Source organism: Mustela nigripes, chromosome 4, assembly GCF_022355385.1.
Source record: "Mustela nigripes isolate SB6536 chromosome 4, MUSNIG.SB6536, whole genome shotgun sequence".
NCBI classification, from domain to species: domain Eukaryota; kingdom Metazoa; phylum Chordata; class Mammalia; order Carnivora; family Mustelidae; genus Mustela; species Mustela nigripes.
The window spans coordinates 54169758-54195524 of record NC_081560.1 but is presented as its reverse complement, the minus strand read 5'-3'; the positions used below and the strand labels follow the sequence as shown (position 1 = coordinate 54195524).

At 35.7% G+C, this 25767-nt stretch overlaps 1 protein-coding gene across 1 annotated transcript in view; it reads left to right on the top strand.

Moving 5' to 3' along the window:
* Window positions 1-25767, top strand: part of ABCB5 (ATP binding cassette subfamily B member 5) — a 116413-nt gene that overhangs the window by 76283 nt on the left and 14363 nt on the right. Inside the window, exons 20-24 of the mRNA XM_059395700.1 lie at window positions 2139-2222; window positions 11181-11384; window positions 14523-14623; window positions 15500-15640; window positions 24147-24303. Coding sequence (XP_059251683.1) covers window positions 2139-2222; window positions 11181-11384; window positions 14523-14623; window positions 15500-15640; window positions 24147-24303 — 687 coding nt within the window. The remainder of the gene's footprint in view (window positions 1-2138; window positions 2223-11180; window positions 11385-14522; window positions 14624-15499; window positions 15641-24146; window positions 24304-25767) is intronic.

Sequence of the window (25767 nt, the reverse complement as noted above, 5' to 3'; positions counted from 1 at the left end):
GAGTGAGTGGGAGGAAACATTCAATAGCTAATAAAAGGAAATCAGAATTCCTGAGGCTAAGAAGTGCTGTCTTTATTTGCTATTGAAAATGAAATTGGCTACCACATTATGGTTTTATTGCTTATATTTTTAACCTACCTCCTTCAGATCGCATGCTTCTTGGCCGCAGGGGCTTTACATTGGTCTCTTTGCCTCTTTAGCCTCTCACAATGCCTAGTGCTTATAAGATCTAGGAAGTAATATGAAGTGTCAGAGGAAATCTTGCCTATGTGGGTCCTCAAGAGGAGATATATTTTATCTCCTTTTTATATGACCCCAGTTTAGACAGAAAGGTTTGGAAATATTTTTTTTTTAATTTCAAGTTTTTATTTAAATTTCTGTTAGTTAACATGTATGGTAAAATTGGTTTCCAGTGTAGAATTTATGATTCCTTACTTATAACTCCCAGTGCAGATGGTAAGTGCCCTTCCCAATACCCATCACCCATTTAGCCCATCCCCCAGCCTCCATCAACTCAGTTTGTTCTTTATATTTAAGAGTCTCTTATGGTTTGCTTCCTTCTCTCTTTTTTTCCCCTCCATGTTTATATGTTTTGTTTTTTAAATTTCACATATAAGTGTAATTATGTGGTATTTGTCTTTCTGTTAACTTCACTTAGCATAATACACCATAGCTCCATCCCCATCATTGCAAATGCCAAGATTTCATCTTTTTGATGGCTTAGTAATATTCCTGTGTGTGTGTGTGTGTGTGTATCTCCTTCCTCTGCATCCTCACCAATATCTGCTGTCTCCTGTGTTGTTAACTTTGGCCATTCCAACAGGTGTGAGGAGGCATCTCATCATTATTTTGATTTGTATTTCCCTGATGATGAGTGATGCTGAGCATCTTTTTGTGTGTTTGCTAGCCATCTGTATGTCTTCTTTGGAAAAAATGTCTCTTTATGTCTTCTCCCCATTTCTTGACTGGATTATTTATTTTGGGGGTGTTGAGTTTGATCAATCCTTTATAGATTTTGGATACTAACCCTTTATCAGATTTGTTATTTGCAAATATCTTCTCTCATTCCATAAATTGTCTTTTAGTTTTGTTTTTTCCTTCACTGTGCAGAAGCTTTTTATCTTGATGAAGTCCCAATCATTCATTTTTGCTTTTGTTTTCCTTGTCACCAGAGATGTATCTGGTAAGAAATTGCTATGGTCAGTGTCAAAGAGGTTGCTGCCTATATTCTTCTCTAAGATTTTGATGGTTTTGGTCTCACATTTAGGTCTTTCATCCATTTTGAATTTATTTTTGTGTATGCAGTAATAAAGTGTTCCAGTTTCATTCTTCTGCATGGCACTGTCCAGTTTTTCTAACACCATTTGTTGAAGAGATTTTTTTCCATTGGATATTCTTTTCTGCTTTGTCAAAGATTTTTTATTAGCTGACACAGTTATGGGTCCATTTCTGGGTTTTTCTGTTCTGTCCCACTGATCTGTATGTCTGTTTCTGTGCCAGTACTATATTGTCTTGATGCCAGTATTATATTATCCCATAATATAGCTTGAAGTCCAGAATTGTGATGTCTCCAGCTTTGCTTTTATTTTTCAAGGTTGCCTTGGCTACTTGGAATCTTTTGTAGTTCCATACAAACTTTAGGATTGTTTGTTCCAGGTCTATGAATAATGCCGGGGATTGCATTAAATGTATAGCTTACTTTGGACAATATAGACATTTTAACAATATTTGGTTTTGTTTAGAAATATTTCTAAATTGTTTTGTGCATTAACTTTTTAAATAGTCTGCTCTTCACAGATTACTTATGGAGTAAAAATTACAAACTACAAATGGTTCAAAATGACCATTTCTGATGTTGATTATTGTACAATATTATAGCATTGGTAATGGTTCCAAGCTATTGGACTTACATTCTTCATATTGTATCTAATTATAAATCTTTATGAAGTAAGAAACAAAAGTCATTTGATTCATGGTATTTATAAGAATTAAGTATGTGGGGCTGTGGGGGCTGATAAATGCCTTCTGACTTATTACAACAGAATCACAAGTCAGAAAAGAACCTTTTTGATAACTTATTTTTTTTGTTTTGGTTTGTTTCTTTTGATAACCACATGTTAATTCTCCTTTTTCTCTAGGATATTTCCTGGTTTGATGATAAGGAAAACAGCACAGGAGCCTTGACAACAGTATTAGCCATAGATATAGCACAAATCCAAGGAGTATGTATATTGCTTCTTGGGGGAGTTTTTTGCTTTTATTCTTAAGTGGTGTATGCATGTAGTGTGTATGTGTGCAACACAGATATCTGTGCATATTTGTAAGCTATACTAAGATGACCCACATCCTTAAGGAGAGCAGGTAAGTCTCAGGGCTACCTGGCAGCTCTCAATGAAAGATATAAGGAAGGCTTTCAGTTCTGGATGTTTTTAACAAAACAAAAAAAAATATTGAATCTCCACATTGTATCCCTGAAACTAATGTAACTTTGTATGTCAACTATATGCTCACATAAAAAATAATAAAAAGGGGGGGGAGACTTGGCACATATAATAGGATAAACAGAGGACCAAAGAAGATACCAAGAATGAGTTAAGAGCTCAGAACTGAATAGTAAGACATGAAAAGGTAGCAAAATGAAAACATACACAAAATTTAGAAGTATTAATAAAAGAGGAAAGTGTAGTTTTTCCTTCTAAGGATAGATTTGTCTTACCAGAGAATAGAAGAAGTTGGTTACATTTGTGAATATTCACAAGCATCCATAATGGCTTGCAAAACTAATTTTACGATGTAGAAAAAGCTCAGGAGGAGATCTTCATCTTCATTTCTTCCTAAAACTCCTTTTCATTATTTGGAAGGCAAGGTTCTAAATTTATTAGACCTAATTTAAATTTTAAAATAGGGCTGAGGAGATCAATTTTACTGGCATAACTGGGAAAAAATGATGGATAAAATTTCACTTAATAGTCAAGTAATGAGCATATCATTAATCTTCCATAGCACAATAAAATTATCTGAATGATAATTTCTGGGTTTAGGAATGACGGGGTTCACTCCTTTATGGAGAAATAATCCTATAATTCCAGTCGAATCTCCATTCCACAAAATTTGCCACTTTTTAAAATTATGTTCCGTTAGCCAGCATATAGTACATATTAAGTTTTTGATGTAGTGCTACTTTTTCTTTGCTAATATTTTCTTTGCTGATATTTTTCTCTTTCTACCTATCATTTAAGTTTTTTAAAATTCCAGGGAAATAGGCATTCCTATTAGCAGCAATGTTAGATTTGTATGACATCTTCCCTTTTAGCAAGTATTTACTTCAGCCAAAAAAAAAAAAATTAGAACTGGAAGACCAAACTCACTCTCCTTACATTCAGTTTTTAACAAACAGTGTTGTCTCTCATTGAGAAAAATGAATGAAAATATTTGTCAGCCTGATTACTTACAAGCATCTGGCTAATATCATTTGATCAGGAGAAAGTTTCTTGTTGGAATTTGTAAATGTTGGTCTCATAATAATTTCTGGGCAAGTCAGATCATTTTCATTGAATGAAAAATAATAGCTAAAGATCAAATGGTTGAAATGCTAATGGGAGATTTTAAAGCTGTCAGATTTAAAAAGCAGGACAAGCAAAGAAATTTTCCATGAATGAGACTATGTTTACTGGCATGTAATTCACATAAACACTTGCTTTGCAATATAAAGACAGATTCATATCTAACTTGAATGAATACTCTTTCTACTGAAGGAAGAGTTATTTACCAATCCTATTTGTCCATTTATTTTCTCACAAAAACACCCTAGAGATGAATTAGGAAATAATAACTCAGGGTCATATTTCCTATCTTTTCAACTTAAGACATATTCCATCTCAGTTTTTCATCATGCAATTTCAGTTAAATTTTATTTTATCAAATGTATTAGGGTAAATGTTCATAAATTACCTCCTTAATAATAGTAAATATTACTTTAAAACCTTTACTAACGACTAAAAAATATATACACATTTAGCCATTTTTAGAAACTCAGAGAAGAAACTTTGAGAGTCATGAGTAAAACATGTTAGTGAAATAAAGTCATAGAACAACATGAGTCTTGAAATACTTGATTGAATACTTGATTTAACTGATATTATTTCAGCCCAAAGTAATGGCTTATTGCCATACATCTGTCAACAGACTATTTTTTATGTAATATATAGTGTTATTAAGGATACAAAGCCATTTTAGATTCTTTGGAAAACTAGGTTCCATAAAACTATAAGGTATTAGTTCTGTATATTTTAGCAACCCTTTTTCATCACCCACAAGTGTTACCTCATTTTTGCCCACAAGAAACTGTTATTCATGCCATGATGTACACTTGTTATACCATTGGCAGATACAATGTTAGTTTCAAGAACTCTTTTCATCAGAACTATAATTAATTATATTGTCCCAAGAAATCATAAAAATTTCATTTAATTCCAAGAGCCAGATAAATTGATTGGATTCTAGCCAGAGCTAGAATATCATTGCCCAGATAGTGGTGACTTCATCTCCGGATTTAACTTTTTGACATGGGAGGTGTATAAAACAATTTGATATTACTTGTGATTCAAACAATGTTAGTCATCGTCAAAATGACTCTACCACATTATAAGGTTGGCATGTAATTGCTGTTTTGCCTTACCATTTTAGGCTGAATTCATTAAGAAACATTATCAAGTCTATAGCAAAAGGTAATGTCCAGAGCCATAGTGGTAAAAGGTGATTCTATTTGTAAAGGAAAATTTTAGTTTCAGCCCTGAACTCAGAATGTTTCAGTGAAATTATCACTATTAAACACACCCTCAAACTATTGTGTGGTAAGACAAGTCAAAATATTCAGCTTCCAATTTTGACAAAAATAGAAACAACGATGGTTAAGTCTATAGGACTAAATGAACTTCATCACTGACCATACTGGTCCAATAATGTGTGATAAATTATTTTCCACAAAATACTTGCTGGTAAGTAATAAAGGATTAAATTGAGGTTATAAACATTTTACATTTTCACAAACTTTGTAGATTTATCCAAGTAAGCCTTTTTTTCTACTCCACAATTATTTTTGTCACCATTAGTTGTAATATATCTTAGCAGATTTCACTTCTGGTTATACTGACTTCCTTTTCATTTAACTTCTTAGAAAATATTGTAACCTATAGTTGATCCACACAGACCATTTATAGCAGCCAATTTTTTAATCACTTCAAATTCAGCATTGGCTCCTCAAAACCAACAATTGAGCAGTATCAGTAACATACATCAATCCATCAAGAGCCAGGGAAATCTATTCAAAAAAGTATATCTGATTTTGATTGACTACCAGTGTTGCTGCAGTCTTGTCAACTTTTTGAGCTACTGTTCTCACCTAAGGGCTAATTGTCTGATACAGGTTTATGCTCGCTGAACACATTTCTTCCATTGCTCCAATTAAACACTATTTAATAAACTCACTGTTCATAAATGATTTTCTTTGCTTAGCTAATGAATGAGCCACTCAGAAACTTACTTTGGTTTCAACTTATCTTCACTTTTTAGTTTTATGAAGAAATTCTACTAAATGAGATATTCCATTTTAAATTTTCTAAGTTTTCTGAATGATGCTTTCCTGTGGATGAAGAATATTGTGATAAGTGCTTGTTATGGAAATGTTGACCTATTTTGTATATTTGGTAGTACTATATAGGGTTATAATAAACACAACACTGTGGCATCTGATGAGAAAAAGTAATCCACAGTCTACTATGCCTTAAAAGCAGGACATTCAAGGTCTCCTTTTCTCTTCCTTTCTTATTTTTAGATGATGGATATACAATGGTAATTTTTAAAACTAAGATAAAATGTCACAGTACAGCAATTCATGTGGCACTAAATGCTGTCAAATTATAATTGCATCACAGATTTGTAGCACACTGAGCAGCAATATAAAGTGAGGACAGTGGCACATGGGTTAGGGTTAGAGTTAGGGTTGGGTAGGGTTAGGGTTAGGGTTAGCAATATAAAGGTGATCTGTCTTTTTTTTTTTTTTTAAGATTTTGTTTATTTATTTGACAGACAAAGTCAGAGGCTTTAACCCCCTGAGCCACCCAGGCGCCCCAGTGATCTGTCTTTATATTGCAACCCTAACTCTAGCAACTACTCAACTCTATTATTATAATTCTAAGACAGCCACTCATATTACGTAAAGAAGGGGTGAGACTATGCTCCAGTAAAACTTTATGGATGCTGAAATTTGCATTTGTAAAATTTTGATGTGGGTCTTTTCTATATGTTCTTTTCTCTTAACTTTTTGAATATATGTTATCCATTGATAACTTTTATTGTCATTTACTAAGTTGAACTTTTGTGTCAGTTCTGGCTCAGTTTCAGTTGATTGATTTTTATGCCATTATGGGTCCTGTTTTGCTTTTTTATGTATCTAGTAAATTTTGATGAGGTATCACACATTGTGAATATAACATTTTTGGGTGCTGGATATTTTTACATTTGTGTAAATGTTTTTGTTTTGTTCTGGGATTCAGTTAAGTTACCTGGGAACAGTTCAGTCATTTGGGTCTTCATTTTACAGTTGGTTAGGCAGGACTGAGTCTACGACTGAGGAAAGACCCTTATATACTCTACCCAATGCCCTGAGGGCATGAGGGCATGAGGTTTCCCAGCCTGGCTGGAAATTAAGTTTTCCAGTGTGACTGAGCACCATTCCCAGCCCTCATACAAGCACTCTCAGCTCAATATTCAAGGAGGACCCTCTGCAGATATCCAGATTTCTCTTTCTGTGTGCATCTCCCTTCTCAGGTGTTCTGTGCTACAAACTCTAGCTTCCTTAGCTGGCCCAGATTCTGTTTTGTCTACTTAATTTAGGGAGTCTGTTGGGCTCTGTCTCAGTTTGCTCACCCTATATTCCAGCCTGGGAGCTCTTTCAAGGGCCAAACTGGAGCAGTCACTGGGCTTATCTTGTTTGTTTCCCATCTCTGCCCTGATTTTATGTGGGAGGATAAATCCATTTCTTGTTACCCCATAAGCAGGAATCTTATCATATGGAATTTTATTTTATTTCTACAGTTGCATTCTGAGTTCTCTTCCATTTATTTTTTAATACTAGGCATTCCTCTTTGTACACTATAATTTTCTTATAAAATTTTTATGCATGGAGTGCTTAGGTGTCTCAGTTGATTAAGTGGCTGACTCTTGGTTTCAGCTCAGGTCGTGATTTCAGTGTTGTGAAAATTGAGCCCAGCATGGGGCTCCACGCTTAGCAGGGAGTCTGCTTAATACTCTCTCCATCTCACTGTGCCCTCCCACCACCTCATTCTCTCTTTATATAAAATAAATAAAATCTTTTTTAAAAAAAGTTTTATTATTTGCATTAGCAAATTGCCAAAGACATAGTTCCTCTCCATAATAATCCCTAAATCTATAATAATCCATAAATTGTTATCTAAATAATTATTTAATCATGACTGTCTGCTCTTAGTTTCCAAGAAAAACTTATATCTTTGTGCATGTTGCTAAAGAATCTAAGGAAGTTTAAAATTCCTGTGATTCCAGGACACCTGGGTGGCTCAGTTGGTTAAACAGCTGCCTTTGGCTCAGGTAATGATCCCAGGGTCCTGGGATCAAGCCCCACATCAGGCTCTTTACTCAGTAGGGAACCTATTTCTCCCTCTCCCCCTGCCTACTGTTCCCCCTGCTTACGTTCTTTCTCTCTCTCTCTCTCTCTCTCTCTCATTCTGTCAAATAAACAAAATCTTTAAAAAAAAATTTCCTGTGATTCCAGTCCTAAATTCTTTCCAGAAGTACATTATCCTCCGGGTCTTTAAGACTATTTTCTGTTTTCCTTTAGTTCTTGTAGTATTTTTCAAGGCCAGATGTTTATTATTTTCTGTTAATTCTTCCTAGAACAGGAAAAATATATTTAGATTCTTCTTATCTATTGCCATCACCAAAAGGCAGGGGGTGGGAAGAGAGGAACAAGTAAATATATTCATTTGCTAGGACTGCCATAATAAAGTATCACAGACTGGATGGCTTACACAACAGTAATTTATTTCCTCAAGGTTCTGATTGTGAGAATCCCTAGATCAAGGTGTCAGCAGGATTGGTTTCATTTGGGGTCCTCTATGCTTGACTTAAAAATAGCTATCTCTAGGGCACCTGGGTGACTCAGTCTGTGTAGCATCTGCCTTTGGCTCAGGTCATAATCCCAGGGTCCTGGGATCAAGCCCTGCATTGGGCTCCCTGCTTAGCAGGATTTAGCCTACTTCTCCCTCTCTCACTGCCCCGCTTATATTTCCTCTCTCGTTGCCTCTGTCAAATAAATAAATAAATAAATAATATCTTTAAAAATAATAATAATAGGGGTGCCTGGGTGGCTCAGTGGGCTAAAGCCTCTGCCTTCAGCTCAGGTCATGATCTCAGGGTCCTGGGATCAAGCCCCACATCAGGCTCTCTGCTCAGTGGGGAGCCTGCTTCCTCCTCTCTGCCTACTTGTGATCTCTCTCTCTGTCAAATAAATAAATAAAAATTAAAAATAATAATAATAATAAAATAAACAGCTATCTTCTCGCTGTGTCCTCATATGGTCTTTCCCATGTGTGAGCCTTCAAACCTCCTCCTCCTAAAGACATAAGTTACATTGGAGTAGTGCTCACACCAGAGACCTCATTTTAACTTAATTACATCTTTAAAGACCTCATATCCAAATATAATGGCATTCTGAGGAGCTGGGAGTCAGGACCACAACATATGAATTTGGGGTTAGGGAGAGACACAGTTCATCCCATAACATACAATATCGTGTTTCTTCAGCATCACCCTTCAGCTTTCAAGAGTCAGAGTGTAAGTCAGCATTAAGTAGCAAATGACATTCCTATTTCAGCCTCACAGGTCTTAGAATTAGTTTATAATACCCTTAGACACTTAAAATAGTTTACCTGTCTTAGTTGTCATTATTTAATGGTTTGTTGGGTTTTGCTCTTACTACTTGTTTTTACTTTTTTGGAATTTTCTTTAATAGTGAGAAATAGGGAAATAGCAGATTACCAAATGAGTCTTGAAGCTGAAGCCAGAAAAATATTTTAGGAATAAGGCAGAGCCTTGGGGGACACAGGACTTTTTATTGTTGTTGTTGTTGTTTTAATTTTACTTATTTATTTGAGAGAGATTACAAGCAGATGGGGAAGGGTAGAGGGAGAAGCAGACTCCCTATTCAGCAGGAAGCCTGATAGGCAAGACTTGATCCCAGGACCCCCGGATCATGACCTACACCAAAGGCAGATACTGAACAGACTGAGCCACCCAGGTGCCCTACTGTTGTTATTTTAATGATGATACTAATTTGAGGGTACTTTAGTGAAATCTGATACAATCTTCTAGAGAAGCAATTTTATAATATCTATCAGGCATGTAAGAGTATGTACCCTTTAACATATTACTCTTGTCTAGGTATGTAACATTAGGAATTAAAAGATAAGCATAAAGATTTTGCACAAAGATGCTCATTACATCTTTATTTTTAATAGTGAAAAATTGGAAAAAGTGAAAAATTCTAAGTATTTTTTTGAAGACTATTTAACCACCAGGAAAAAGCTTGCAGTGTAATGTAAAAGGATTAAAGCAGGATACAAAGCTACATACACAGAATAATCCTAATCTGAGTGTCTGGAAGGATGTAAATTTTAACATTATCTAAACCTTTCCAATGGTCATATTTTCATGATCATAATAAATCTTTTAAAATGTGAATTGATATTGTTGATGATAGCTATTTTTCTAGGTAAATGGAGTCTCATTTTTTCATCTGAGCACCAAAGGAATTTAACATTTCAGTTTATTACTATCATGTGTCCCACTGAAAGTTGGTTCATAAGACATATACTTCTCATAAAATAGTTATAAAGATATTTCTACTTATTTGGGATTTTTTTCAAAATATAATTACCTTATACCATGTTTCCAACTCCTTTTCAATAAATCTTGATAATGATGCTTTAAATCTTTGCTTAGTGAAACCAAATAAAATGCAGAAAATGGAATACAAAGTAATGATATCCAAAGTATACACCTTAATGAATCGTATAAATCATTCGATTCAGCACTACTGTGGTATAGTGACTAAGAATGCCGGCCCCTCCATCAGTGTAGAAGAAAGAATGTAGAATGTTGGGTTTTGGAGCCCACATATGGTGGGTTGCACGTCCATGTGTGGTGGCAGCCTGGTGTGGGAAAGCCTAGCCAGAGCAGAGGGAGAAAGGTATCCATGCAGGGGAGAAGCAGGGGCCATGATATCAGATTGGTTACATACAGAGAGTTTGATCACATAAATCAAAGAAAATGGGAGCCAAGTTTCTTACTGTTGCAGAAGGGGATAACAAATATGAGAAGGAAGAAAGCTGAAAATAACTTCATGGTGCTGGATTGGAACTGGAGGTATCGAAGTGAATTGATGATTCATATAAATAGAGAAATACAGATTTCAATTTGTGTCTGCGTCTGCACACACACACACACACACACACACACACACACACATTCCCCAGTTTTTTCCACTGATATGCCATTAATAATGAGCACAACTAAAACCATATATTGACTTTAGATACCATTATCCACCAAAAGGAACCAGGACTCCTTGGAGAAATGATAGATTCCAGCAGTAAAGCCTGGAGAATCTTTTTGTGTCAGAAAGTAAGAACATATTCAGAGAATGATAGGGACATGTCAAAGAACAATATGCAGCATAGACAGACAAAGCAGGGCACCTGGGTGGCTCAGTCCAGCAAGTGTCTGCCTTCAACTAAGGTCATGATCACAGAGTCCTGGGATCAAGCCCCACATTCCATCGGGCTCCCTGCTCAGCAGGGAGCTTGCTTATCCCTTTGCCACTCTCCTTTCCTGTGCTCGCTCTCTCTGTATCAAATAAATAATCTTTTAAAAAATAAATAAGATAGAAAAAGCATAATGACTCCTTAGTAGAGGACAGTTTTTTAAGTATGGGTATTATTTAATTTCTAAGTACAAGTTCGAAGTAAAAATGTAAGTATAAATCCTAAAAAAGAAAGCCTGCCTTGTTTTGTAAGAAACTATAATAGGAATACTTGTAAATTTAAAATTAATTGACTTTTTTCCCAAAATATGTCTTGTTATAGGCAACAGGTTCAAGAATCGGTGTCTTAACACAAAATGCAACTAACATGGGACTGTCAGTTATCATTTCCTTCATATATGGATGGGAGATGACCCTCTTGATTTTGAGTATTGCTCCAGTACTTGCTCTGACAGGAATGATTGAAACCACAGCTATGACTGGATTTGCCAAAAAGGATAAGCAAGAACTTAAGCATGCTGGGAAGGTAAAATAAAGACTTTTTACCATCATAACATTTTAAGAGGAAAACAAAGAGTTGCCATTTTTATAGTATGCGCACTTCCTTTCTTAGGTGCCTGTAAAGAGGTATATATGAATTGAAATGCATCCAGACTAATTTAGGATGGGGTGTAAATAGGCTATAGTATAACAGGATTTGTGATTTAGAGTGTAGGCTCTAGAGTCAAACTGGCGAAATTACATTTTAGATTCTATCACTAACGAATGTGTGATATGAGCAAGTTGTGTCAACCTTTCTGGACTTCAATTTCTTCCTCTGTAAGGTCGGAATAATAATAATACCACTTGCAGATTTTTCTAAGTATTACACAAAACACTTAGCATTCTTATATGCAAGACATTTAGAATAGTGTCTAGAAGATAGTATGCACTCAATAATGCCAGCCATATTGCCATTATCAGGAGGGAAATTGCTAACATCATGATTCCACATTCTCTGATTGTTGAATAATTAAATTTTCTTAAACAATTTTAGTTATTTTTATTTCTCAAAATGTAGAGGAAATAAGAGTTATTGAATATAAGGCAATTTTCTGTTTCTGATAGTGCCAAAAATAAGATTTTAGAAACAAGGACCATCTTTATACTGATCAAGATGAACATTTTAATTACTGGGAAAATGTCTCTCAGGAACAATCATATTTATAAAAATAATCATTATATTTGAAGTTTAGGGGACATTAGCGTTGTAGTTTCATAACATCTAAGAATTGAAAGAAGTGTCATTTGATCCAATCAGTTATCCAAAAAAGGAATCCCTTGTATGACATCCCTGTCAAGTGTCCCATCTTTTACCCAACCTTTTCCTCAGTAGCAAGCAGGCTCCCTACCCTTGAATAGCCTTTGGATGGTAGGCAATTTTTGGTTCTGGTGTTTGTGTGTTTGTCTGTTTGTTGGGGGCCTTCTATCCTACCATTCTTGGCTTTCATCTCAGTAGAGGTCCAAAGCCCCTTCCCTTAGCAGCCTTGAGGAAACTGCATCATGTAAATGCCAAGTCTTCTCTTAGCCATCCATCCACAGGTCTTTAAGCTGTTCCTCTCATGATATATTTTCAAAGACTTTTATCACTTGGGTGAACACACTCTGAGTCTGAAAATGATTTTACTAGTTTTGATCTATATCCAGGGACTATCACAGTTAGACAGGAATTGGAATGCCAAGCATGTGACTCATTGAAATCTGGTTTGTGTGACCCTTGGACCTTTCCACCTTCCTTGGACTAGATAAGGACCCTTGGAATGTCTGCTTGGGCACTACAGACTGAACTGTTTAGCATTTATTTGCCTCAAAGACAGTGAAAAGTTGTTTTGTCCTCCCTGTGGTGCAAATTATCACAACCTTCAAATTAATGGGGATTAATTGGATTTTATGCATCTTAATTTTTATATCATGAGCTTTAACCTTTATATGTGTCCTTCAGTTTTTCCTTTTTAGATTATTTGAATGACCCCAGACTATACAGTCAGTAACTGTAATCAAACAGTCTTTCTCTTTCTCAGTAGCTTTTAATCTATTTACCAAACACCAAAGCTTAGAATAGGGACCAATAAAACATATTGGTCCTTCTTCAGTTGCATGTGTATATTTGGACAAATCATCAACTGTTTTACTTTTCATACTTAAAATAACTGTATTAGTTTTTTGGTTTTTTACAGAGGACTATTTTCTAAGATTCTATAATGATATTAAGTCCTTTCTCCATTGTGAAAAATGATCACAAAGATTTTTTGCTCATTTTCTCTCTCAGGGTTTTAGCATTTTTACCCATTTTTCTTGCATACTACAGTGTATGTTACAAATGGTGGTTACTTTGAGCTTACTCTAAAATTAATGAGAATTTAGAACAACTCACAGTCAAAATTGAGAGCAGAATCCAGGTGCCCTGCACACCATCCAGAAATCTGGTTCTTTCCTGTAACCCAAGTTATTCTTTAAATAACACTGGGTGACCACCTAGGTCTTCCTCTGTCCCACAGTCTACACTGCCACTATGGAAATAGAATGCGAAAGTAGGAAATTTCTCTTTCAAGTCAACATGTGTTCTCATGTCCAACAAGTTATTCTAAGCCAAAGTCTCCTTCATTTCTCATGTAATTATTCCTTCTTTTCAAATATTATAGAAATATGGAAAAGCATTAGGGCACCTGGGTGGCTCAGTCTGTTAAGTGGCCGACTCTTGATTTCAGCTCAGCTCATGATCTGAGGCCCAAGTCAGGCTCGACACTCAGCAGGGAGTCTGCTTGAATCTGCTCTCTCCCCTTCTCCCTTTGCCCTTCCCTCTACTCGTGCGTGCTCTCTTTCTGTCTCAGAAAGAAAGAAAAGAAGAGGAAGGAAGGAAGGAGAGAGAGAGAGAAAAAGAAAGAAGGGAAGGAAGAAAGAAAGGCATTAATTATATTTAAATTAAGTATCTTTTTTTTTAAAGATTTTATTTATTTATTTGACAGAGATCACAAGTAGGCATAGAGGCAAATAGAGAGGGGGAAGCAGGCTCCCTGCAGAGCAGAGGGCCTGACACGGGGCTCGATCCCAGGACCCTGGGATCATGATCTGAGCCAAAGGCAAAGGCTTTAATCCACTGAGCCACCCAGGTGACCCTAAATTAAGTATCTTTTTAAGTTCACAGACATCAAAATGAGAAATGGCTGTAACTTATATAGCATTTAATAGCCTTACCCATATTACTTTACTGCAGTGTTCCTGAGGTTTTTTGGTTGCTCTTTGTATTTTGTGCAATTATTTATTTGATTCTGTCTACTGTCTTCTTGAATTATCTTGTACTTTCTTTGCATAATTACATATTAACATAATGCTAATGTTTGATCTCTCTGCCTACAGAACCAGTTTAAATAGAAATTCAGTGAAGATTCCAAGGGGACTGAATTTAGATCTGTGGACTAAATCTTTTCAAAATAAATTTTTCTTGAGCCTATTATCCTAAAATGTTATTTTCCTATCTTGTTTTTGGGAAAGAAAAAAAGAAGCTAAGAAAACTTATGACTTAATGCTATACTTAATATGCCCCCTGTATAAATGACTGGAATTCACAACCAGAGTTTAACCATTACTAATTTTATTTCTTTATTTTACTATCCTATTTTATAAGATAGCAACTGAAGCCGTGGAAAATATTCGGACTATAGTGTCATTAACAAGAGAAAAAGCCTTTGAGCAAGCATATGAGGAGACGCTTCAGATCCAACACAGGTGATTGTAGATTCATACTGACTTCATTAACTAACTTTAGCTGTCCCTGTGAAGGCAGTCTTCCTGGATGACTACAGTGGTTTGCCTGCCAATTTATTTGCTCTGGAATCTTTCCTAATAATGGTATATCATCATTTCTCATATGACTTCATCAAGAGGAGATTAGAAAAAGCAATTGAGAACAAGCACAGGTAGAATATTTTAGTCCTCCCATGTTGCTACTAACTATAGTTAGTAGTATGAACTACTACTAACTATGCACATTTTTATTATTTTCCTGAAACCAAATTGAGGATATAACATATTCAAGAAAGAGAATAAGATTGCTTAGCCCTTTATATTGAATAGCTAAAATGGTTCACATTTTAAGATAAATGTATATATGACAAGTGTGTTCACTCCTTTTAATTTTAAACCAGTCCTCATCACATTTACTTAGTGATACTATTTGCATTACTTTATCAGAGAGAGAGCTTTGTACTCTTTTCATGCCTGTGGTTGGTACCACCCTTTAATTTCCACTACTTAATGTGCTAGTGAAATGTTACAATAGACAATATTTCTAAATACTTCAAAACCAAATCTCTTCAACTCTTTCATTAGGTGTTCATTCACAGACCTTGTCCATTCCTACACAGAGGAAATTTTGTTGCAATGAACTATAGAGTATAGAACTATAGAGAGAATCATCATAGTATCTGTTTTCTCTATAATAATTCTCATTTTAAAACACTCACTTTCTCTTTTTTTTCTTAGAAGAATGTATATCCCTTAAATGATAATATGTCTAGTCTTCTGTATTCATTACTCTGCATTTATTTAAATGAACTTGCTATACCTTGTGTCTCATTACTTAGTAAATTTTGTGCATTTCAGAAATACCTTGAAGAAAGCACAGATCTTTGGAATCTGTTATGCATTCAGCCATGCTTTTGTATATTTCACATATGCAGTGGGTTTTCGATTTGGAGGCTATTTAATTCAAGCTGGACGAGTGACCCCAGAGGGCATGTTCGTGTAAGTTGTGCAAATATTTAAATCCTGTAAATGGGTTATGTACTTAAATTAACCAGAAAGATTCCTACTTTATACTTCATTGATCATTTAAATCACATAATGTGGGAAATACATGCCGAGAAAGTTTTTAAATATTATATTGTATTTAATATCTTTAAGTGCCGTCTATCTGGTAAACTAATACTGATACAGTATCAGTAGTCTGAGTTAAACTCACAAATGAATTTCTCCCTACTTCAGTTTTCTAGAATGTGGGAATATAGGGGTAAAATATGCCTTATTGTCATCCATTCCTTCAAGAATTTTTAAGACTTCATGGAACTCCCCGGGGACGGGGGGAGATGGCATTATCATATAAGACTATACATTTGTGAGGCTGAGTTCTTTGCTAAGCAAATTGCTTCAGAAGAAACACATACAAATGAGTACTTCCCTTTAGAAAAGTCACATTTGGAATTGGTCATGGCATCCCAAAGAGGATGTTTCTTCTTAAGGCATTAGTTTGAGCATAGTAGAAAGTTGCCTTACTTTCTAGGAACACCTAACTTCAGCTTCTGAAATTAGAAAAATTAATTTTGAGTGTTAATTCTGAACCTCTAAGATGACAGAACGTTGCTAATCTGTATCATAAATGTCACTGCTAAATATTTAGAACTAGAGAAATCTATACAATATTTGACTCCAGAAGTAATGCTATGTTTGTTTTTTTTTTACAAGCCCACTAAAACATTCACATCAAAGAAAGGAGCAGCCTCTTCAGAATACTGACTTGGGAGATTACACCTTTTCCAAACATGCTGTCATTTGGCAAAATATGTTGGGAATTCGCCTTTGGGGTTTGCTTCCCAAGACTCAGGCACATTCTTTTGTATTCCTCAGTGATGGCACACAGTTGTACTTTGAGGATATTTTCAATTTGAGGAAATGACAAAAAGTCATTTGAAGCCTGGACACCTGGATGGCTCAGTCAGTTGAGCTTCTGCCTTTGGCTCAGGTCATGATCCTGGGGCCTGGGAAAGAGCCCCACATTGGGCTTTCTGTTCAGTGGGGAGTCTACTTCTACTTCACCCTCCGCCCCTCTTCCCCACTCGTGCTAACTCACTCTCTCTGAGAGAAATACATAAAATATTTTTTTTTTAAAAAAGTCATTTGAAGCCAACTAATTTCAGAATAACTTGCAATAATTTTTGGCTTCTATTCATGTGATTATTTATTTATTTATCAAATATTAACTTCCTGGGGGCACTCAGAAGAAAATAGTCCACAGTTCACCAACCCAGTATTCCTGAATCTTATCTGACTATAAGTCCCCTTAGCAGTTTCCTAGAAGCAGATTTCCTTCTAAAATGGAATATCTGTATTTGAAATTTCAACAGAAATTGTAGGCTCCTTGTTCTATGTTTTCCTATACCTTAACACATTGTGCAGTATTGCCTGTATGAATACATAAGCCACAGTAAGACATGTAGTACTGAGCTTCATTCTGATTACACGAACTAATCTACTTAGATTAACAAGAAGCCAAATGTAGAATCACTTATAGTAATTTATTCAGCTCACCAGCCTGCACTAAAGTAGCAACTTTTTCCCTTGGTTCTAATGTGATACAGGCAATCACAAGCTTAAAAGTTGACTGTATTCCAAAAGTTTGTTTGCAAGCCAAATGTTTGACTCAGAACATATTTTCCTCATTTTGCTCTGAACCTTCTGCAGCCATCTTTAAAACTCTAGGGTCTCATTTCTTCAGGGTTACTAGTCTTTAGTATTAGTTGAAGGCTAGCCAATTAAATATATTTATACTAATGTAGGATGTCTAATGATTTTATAGTTCTCACCGTACTTAAAAACCTTTATGGGGTACCTGAGTGGCTCAGTCAGTTAAACATCTGACTTAGTTTCAGCTCAGGTCCTGATCTCATGGCTCATGAGATGGAATCCCGCATCATGAAGGGCTCTGCACTCAGCAAGAGTCTGTCTGGAGAGCCTGCTTCCCTGCCTCCCCCCACCTGCCTCTCTGCCTACTTGTGATCTCTGCCTTTAAAAAAAACAAAACAAAAAAAAGGAAGAGCATGCAACTCTTGATCTTAGGATCATGAGTTCGAGCACCATGTTGGGTGTAGAGATTACTTAAATAAAAACTTAAAAACAAAAATAAAAAAGATTTGAGACTCAAGTTACCTAACTTGCCCACAGTCACAATTCAAGATGCCAGACACTTTGTTAGCAGACTTTTTTTATTATTATTGTCATTATGATTATGATTATGATTATTTATTCTATAGAAAACATTCATAGACCTTCTGTAAATTTTTTTTCAATTCTTTCTTAGTTTTCCAACATCAGAGCTGGGCTGATTCATTTATGTTAAGAATCATCTTAACATAAATGAAACAAGTAACTTGCCTAATGTTATTTTATGACCCTAAAATATAGGGGAATCAAAAGGCCCTAATACAAAAACTCTTCCTACTAACTTACCATACCTCCTGAATCTCTTTTCATTAAATTCATTAAAAAGAGTTATTTCTGAAGACATAAGCATTTTATCTGTGAAAACATATGTAGGACTATTAATAAATATAAGGGCAAAGGTTAAATGGTTAATGAACAATATCACATTGGTATTTCCCAGTACCCTGAGGAAAGGAAGAAACCGGGAGCTGTCTGAGCTAGAGGTTCACTGTAGTCTCCAACTACCATGAATGTTTTATATTTGTCCTTTAGACACACTCAATTATACCTGGCCTAGTAGACTTGGTGCCTTCCAGAATTTAGGGTGATAGAAAGCTTTCTATCTAATCAACTAGCCGAATGGAAGACGTTTACAAAGACAACTTCCTTCTATTAGAACCCTCTCTAGGTAAAAAGAACTTTGTGCTGTTCTCTAATCAGTGGTTTCCCAATTCAACAATCAAAGAGCTGGTTAAATGTGCAAATACCCAGGTCTCACCTCACAAACTTAACCCAGACATTTGTAGATCTGACATAAGGCCAGGAATCTACATTTTAACAAACCTCCAGATTATTCTGAGACATAGAATCTGAGGATCACACTTTAAGAAATATGAGCATAGGAACTAAATGCCAGGCTGCTCTCCATACCCGCTTGAAACCGTAGGGTTTTCTTTTGGCCACTACCAGAAACTTTCCCAGAATTATATTAAAATTGGCAAAGTCATATTTTAATTTATTGTTTAAAAAATAAAGGTGTTTTATTCAGCCAAAAAAATATGAATGTATTTTTGTGATTCATAGTTACAGGAATGGGTAGGCTGTCTCTGTCAGAAATGACAGTGTGCTTTGGAAAAGGAAAATGCACAATTTTAACAGCAGAATCCTTTGATGTGCTCATAATATCAGTTTATCAGCAAGGCTACTATCAGCCTTAGCTTTTTTCCTCTTAAAAAAAAGGCAACATATATTGGTAGAAGCTGTCTTTATTCATCTCTGTTATTATAGGAGTTTCTCTGAGATAAAGCATTTCAAAAGATGATAACATTTCATTCTGCTGGCTTGCTGTACTGGGCAGGCATTTAGAAAATCTCTTCTTTTTTTTAATTTTTTTTTTCAAGATTTTATTTATTTATTTGACAGAGAGAGAACACAAGTAGGCAGAGAGTCAGGCAGAGAGATAGGGGGAAGCAGGCTCGCTGCTGAGCAGAGAGCCAGACTAGGGGCTGGATCCCAGGACCCTGGGATCGTGACCTGAGCTGAAGGCAGAGGCTTTAACCCACTGAGCCACCCAGGTGCCCCGAAGTTCTCTTCTTTTAAGTTTTCACAAACCTGTATGTTGTAAAATTCTCCCCCTCTGCCTCTATTAGCCCTGGCAACATTTCAGTGTATACTATAAATGTACAGACTTTGAAAAATACAAAATAAGTTTATTTTCTCCTGTCTGATTTTCCATTAGCACCTTTAGGTTACTTTCCAGCTGACTTGCCTTTTGCAATCCAGGTCAGAAACCACTAGCGTCCAAGCAGAGGTTTTTGCAACTTTCCATACCTCCACTTCAGAACTTCCCTCTATCTGTTTCTTCCTTCTTTGCTATATACATTAGCAGGAAGCATATAGGTAAGAAAGAATCAGGCATGGCAACCCTCAGTACAGTAATAATGAAATCTTGCTGAGAGACATGTGTTTTGGCCTAGTCCTCCAAAAATCAAAATAAAGTTCTTGACAAGAAATCCTTTGGACTTTGAATATTAAATGTGGTTATTGGCCATATAATATTCAACATAAGTGGGTTTTCAATAAATATTAATAGTTGGTTGATGCCTTGAAGTGCTAAGGGATGGAAGGAGACAAGCTAGGCCTCCACCACCATCTGATGCTCTGGTAGGCCAAGCAGCCATGAAAGAACTGTGGGTGTCATCATTATAATTAGGAAAGAAGCCTTAACTAGCCCAAACAAGGAAAACAGGAAAGTCTTCTTTCAGTGTTCACTGCCATGGCAGCCACCCAATTTGTGCCCAGCTCTACCTCAAGGATTATCCAAAAGAGAAGAGACAAGATAAGGAAATAGATAAATGATCAACCACTGAAGGGATCTAAAGAAGAAAAACAAGGTGGATTTGATTATCGAGGGCTCTACGAAGATTCTAAAAATGGGAAACAAAGTGGTAACAAACCCCAACATGCAGGGGGAGATTGTCCAGGCCAGCTTTCCACTGGAAGGAACCCCATGTAAGGAAAGTACAGTGAATAAGCAGGTTCAGGTCCCAGTCCTGCAGGTTTATAACTGTGTGATCCTGAACAAATGCTTAATTTCCCTAAGCTGTATTAAGAAGGGATAAGAGTTCCTGCCTTACTTATCTCCTAGATGATCAAGTGGTTTCATATATATGAAAACATTCTCTAAAGCCCAAAGTACCAAATAAATATAAGTTGTGTATTTTCTCTCTTCCATGTGTTGAGGAAAGGATTTAGGGTGGGAAGAAAAGAATCTTTGGAGTGTTCTATGGGGAACACTCTTTTCTAGGGGAAAAGAGTATGAGTATGAGTATGGGTACAGTTATAATGGCCACCTCTGTGAGGAAAAATACTCTGCTTTCTAGTCAAAAAGAAGAAACTTATTGAGTGTGGGCTTCAGAAGTTTGGATCTGACCTGGTGTGCTGATGTATCTCTATAGAAGTGTGAGAGCTTATTTGCCAACAGAAAGTGTCTCATTAACTTTCAGTTCCATAAGAGTAATAATAATAACTTAAACATTTGTTGAGCACTGTACTAAGCACTTTATATTATTAATATATTTAATTCTCACAACAGTCTGTAAGATATAGATAGTCCTATTTATCTCCTGTTTGCCAGTAAGGAAACAGAAGCACAGAACATGCCCAAGGTCACACAGCTAGTAAATAAACAGTGGAGTTTGGATGTAGTCCCAGTGGTCTGGCTTCAGAACTCTGAACCCCCCAGTATACTTACTCTTAGAGTAAGTCACCAAAGGTATACAAACTGAGTATGGAAGCAAGATTAAGGGAAGACAAATAGACGTGAACCAATAACTATGCAGGCTATTCCTATTTGGATCAGTTGTGTTAAAACTAGGATCATTTGTTTCTGTACTTTTTTGTGTTGTTCCTAGATGAGAATATTTGTAAAATTCCAGTTCGATTTCAGCAGCAGTGAAGGGTAAGAGGATTTTCTCCCATTGCTTGGACATCTTTGAAAGAATTATTGTAGTGAGGATCCAATGACAATGGCCCCATGAACCTATAGAGAACCCATAAAACTAAGGAGATCAAAGCCCAGTACCTGAAAATCCTTTCCAGACCTCTTCCTGCCCAGTATTCTGCCTCAACCCTGGCCAACCCACAAAGTTGCAGTACTATTTGTTGTGCAATAAATAGGTTTTGAGTAAAGATTAACTGCAGTTCAGTTCATTTTAGGTAATTGGGCCAGAATCAGCTAGGGCACATTCTGTAACAGACCAGTATCAGCCTATGTTTATACAGATCCCACCTGGGAAAAAAATATATATATATTTATATATGTAAGAGATTAATGTCCCTCACTCAACCCCCAGATAGTTCCCTTACCACAAAATTAGGTTCCTCGGTATAATCCTCATTAGTATCAATCCCCCTTTGGACTTACCCTCCCCTCAACACGTACACAATAAAGACAGCACTGAGCTTTTAGCTAATACTCTCCCTCCTCTACCGAAACTTTCCTTCCTCTAATGTGCATCCTTAAAGTCATTTATCTCTCACAGATACAAGTTCTCCATGGAAGGCCCATATCCCCATCTCAGTAAACTTCCATTTTAAGAAAAAGATATTTTAAGAGGGGCACCCAGGTGGCTCATCGGGTGAGCACTCAACTCCTGATTTCAGCTTAGGTCATGATCTCAGGGTCCTGGGACCGAGGTCTACATTGGGCTCCATGTTGAGCACAGAGTAGGCTTGGGATTCTATCTCTCCCTCTCCCTCTTCTCCCCCCTCTGCCATCTCTCTCTCTCTCTCTCTCTGAAATAAATAAATAAATAAAATCTCTTATTTTAAAAAGAGAGGGTCCTAACAAAGACATTGTCCTCTGTATATTTATCCTTAATATTCAAAATGAATTTTGTGGTGGAAATTTAGGACAGGTAGATATTTTGTCATGTCTGAAATCAGAGGAGGAAGGTATTTTTTCTGTTGTTCTGAGAAGCCTCTATCTTTGTGAGACCAGAATCCAGGTCTCCAGACTCATAATCAATGATCTTCCCATCTCACTTGCTGACTCTTGGATCAGACTGAGGCTTAAGTCTAATTCAATTAGATTTTAACTCGTATTAAAAAAAAGACTTCTGATGTGTTACTAAACTCAATAATCACTTCTAATATTTATAACTGGATATTGAGTATTTTGGACGGCATTTTGGGCTTTAAACTATTTTCATAAACATTACTAATAAAAATGTCTTGATATCACAGAACTAATGGCTATAAAAAGCATCAGACATACAAGTAAACTGGTTTTTATATTTTATACTGTGCTTGACCTTTGAAAAGACAACAATTCAGGATCTGAGGTTTAGGTCACTGAAGAGATTGCATCAACATCTACCCATTGGTAGGTTCCATCTCCAGAGAAACTCACAAGGAGACCAGGACATGTTTACCTTGCTGTGATCCAGCATGGCAAACAAACAACTGGGTTCTGTGATAGCCTTTTACTGGTTAGTAAGGGGAAAGTGGTAGGAGGATGGGCAAAATAGGTAAAAAGGACTATGAGATACAAACTGCTTGTTATAAAGTAAGTAAGCCATGGGGATATAAAGTACAGCACAGGGAATATAGTCCAGTAATATTACAGCATCTTTATATGGTGACAGATGGAACTAGATTTACTATGGTGATTCTTTTATAATGTATAAAAAATGTTGAATCACTATGCTATATCCCTAAAACTAATATAATATTGCATGTTAGCTATACTTCAATAATAAATAAACAAATGTTGCCACTGGAACTTGTCCAGTCTTAGATGAATTATACTTTTAGTTCTGCTATGGAGATATATTATATTTTATTCTATTAAAATGTTTCCATGGCTAAAATGAAAATGAGAGAAAAATATTTGACCGTGGCCACATGATATGCCACATATCTGTGCATATTCAGTGTGCTTTCAGATATCATTTGCATACTTACTATTTTATAATTAAAACATGTTTTGAAAGTGAGAGCATAATCTGTATAGCAAACCTAAAAGATCAAAGCTCTTCTTCCAGGCTTGTTAAGGTATATTTTAGTCAGATTTTGTTTCAAGGACCTTAACAAAATATAATCTCCATGTTTTGCTCTCTCTTTAAATCATGTAGCACTTCAGGCACATAAACAATCATCTGGCATGAGTTGTCTGTTCTAATTACATTATATGCAAAAAAGAGGGGGGGATACCTATTCATATTTCCTGTGTAAATTCAGATCTTACTACTAGAGACTTACCCTTCCTATGGTCGTTGAATTCTCTGTCAAATCTCCAAGCAAGTGAGACTTATATCAAGGTGGTTAAGTTTTATATTCACTAGTTTAGGGCCTTTGATCTTTGTCTCTAATTGGAAGAGGAACTTTTAAGATTACCTGAGCTCCAAAGGTTATTTTGGTATACAATGCTAGAGGTTATCACTGTGTGGTAGAAAATTATAAAAGAGGTATCACTGCAGCACCTGGGTGGCTCAGTTAAGTATCCAACTCTTGGTTTTGGTTCCAGTCATGATTTCAGGGTCATGGCATTGAGCCCCAGGTCAGACACTGCACCCACTGGGAAATCAGCTTGAGATTTCTCTCCCTCTCTCTCTCCCTCTGCCCCTTCACTTGCGCTCTCTCTCTCTCTTTCTAAAACTAATTAATTAATTACAAACAAACAAAAGATATATCATTGTTGGGACTTCAACATTAGTGGTGCTGTCTAGACCAAAAGTTTATTTATATTCCTGTGCCTGCTTTTTGCTTTACTTTTTTAGAGTTCTATTGTTTGGAAATGAACCTAAGATTCAAATGCTTTATCTTTTGATAGAATTTTTACTGCAATTGCATATGGAGCTATGGCCATTGGCGAAACACTTGTTTTGGCACCTGAATATTCGAGAGCCAAATCTGGGGCTGCACATCTGTTTGCTTTGCTGGAAAAGAAACCAACTATAGACAGCTATAGTCAAGAAGGGAAAAAACCAGTAAGCACAACTATGATTTTAAATGTCCACATTATTAATTATACATATGAATACTCTTATATAGAGACTTAAATGAAGGCATTATTTGATAACTTTGCAAAAGATAGTGCTCTAAAGAATTAAAAACTTGTATAAAATAACTGTTATGGCTACAAAGGGAGAAAGGGGTCTTTTCACCTCTGCTACTAATACATACACATATTTTATATTAAAAAATATACTTCTAGTTTATTGGCCTGATGCCTTAAAAATGTTCTTGAACAAAGAATTTATTTATCTATTTAATTTTATTGAGACAGCCTTGGATGTCTTGGATGAGGATTTGCATTGGCATTAATTCTTTTTTTTCCTTTGATAATTTATACAAAATGAATAATGCCTGCTGTTTCAGATACCATATTTTATGGAAAATATATCTGCAATCAGAAGAGGGGGAAAAAAGGTACTATATTTATTAAATTCACACATACATAGACACATATATTTAACCACTAACTCTAAAAGACCATGAATATTAAGAGAGAAATAATAGTGAGATTGTGTAATTTCAAAACAAGCATCTTAATAGTATCTTATGCATTAAATATATATCCAATTTTAAGACTTTTCTAGACCGTTTAAATTTAAAAGGAAGAATAGCCATTAGGTATATAGTTAAAAGAAATTTTTCATTTAAAATTATTTCCCTCTTGGGGCATCTGGGTGGCTCAGTGGGTTAAGCCTCTGCCTTCGGCTCAGGTCATAATCTCAAGGTCCTGGGATCGAGCCCCCCGTCGGGCTCTCCACTCTGCAGGGAGCCTGCTTCCCTCCTCTCTCTGCCTGCCTCTCTGTCTATTTGTGATCTCTCTCTCTCTCTGTCAAATAAAAAAATAAATAAAATCTTTAAAAATAATAATAATAAATAAATAAATAATTTCCCTGTTAAAATTTTAACAGTAGATTTATATGTATGGTAGCTAAAATAGTACATTATCTCTAAAGCTACTAATTATTAAAAAGAATGCCAGTCCTTAGTTACAGATTTTGAAAAGATCTTGACATTCTCTCTCTTCTTTTTTTCTAAAGATTTATTTATTTGACAGACAAAGCCACCCAGGTGCCTCAGATCTTGACATTCTCAAAATACAATGCTCAAAGGTGCATCATAGTCAAAATAAGATTTCATATTTGTCTTTTAGAAAGTAATGGACATAGAAAACTTATTTTTAATCTTGAGATTTAGATCTATAATAACATTGCAACTCATTTCTTTCAGAGCATTATAGTAAAGGGATTGAGTATCTCACAGATAAATGTCTTCATTGAATTACATTACAAGGCATGGAATATTGGAAATGTTTCTTACCAAAACTGTAAAATTAATTTATTTACTCATTTTATTTAATATACAAATATTTCTAAATATCATTCCCTGTGCTTTTAAAAATTAAAAACTGGGAAAACAAAATATATGAAGGTAATCAA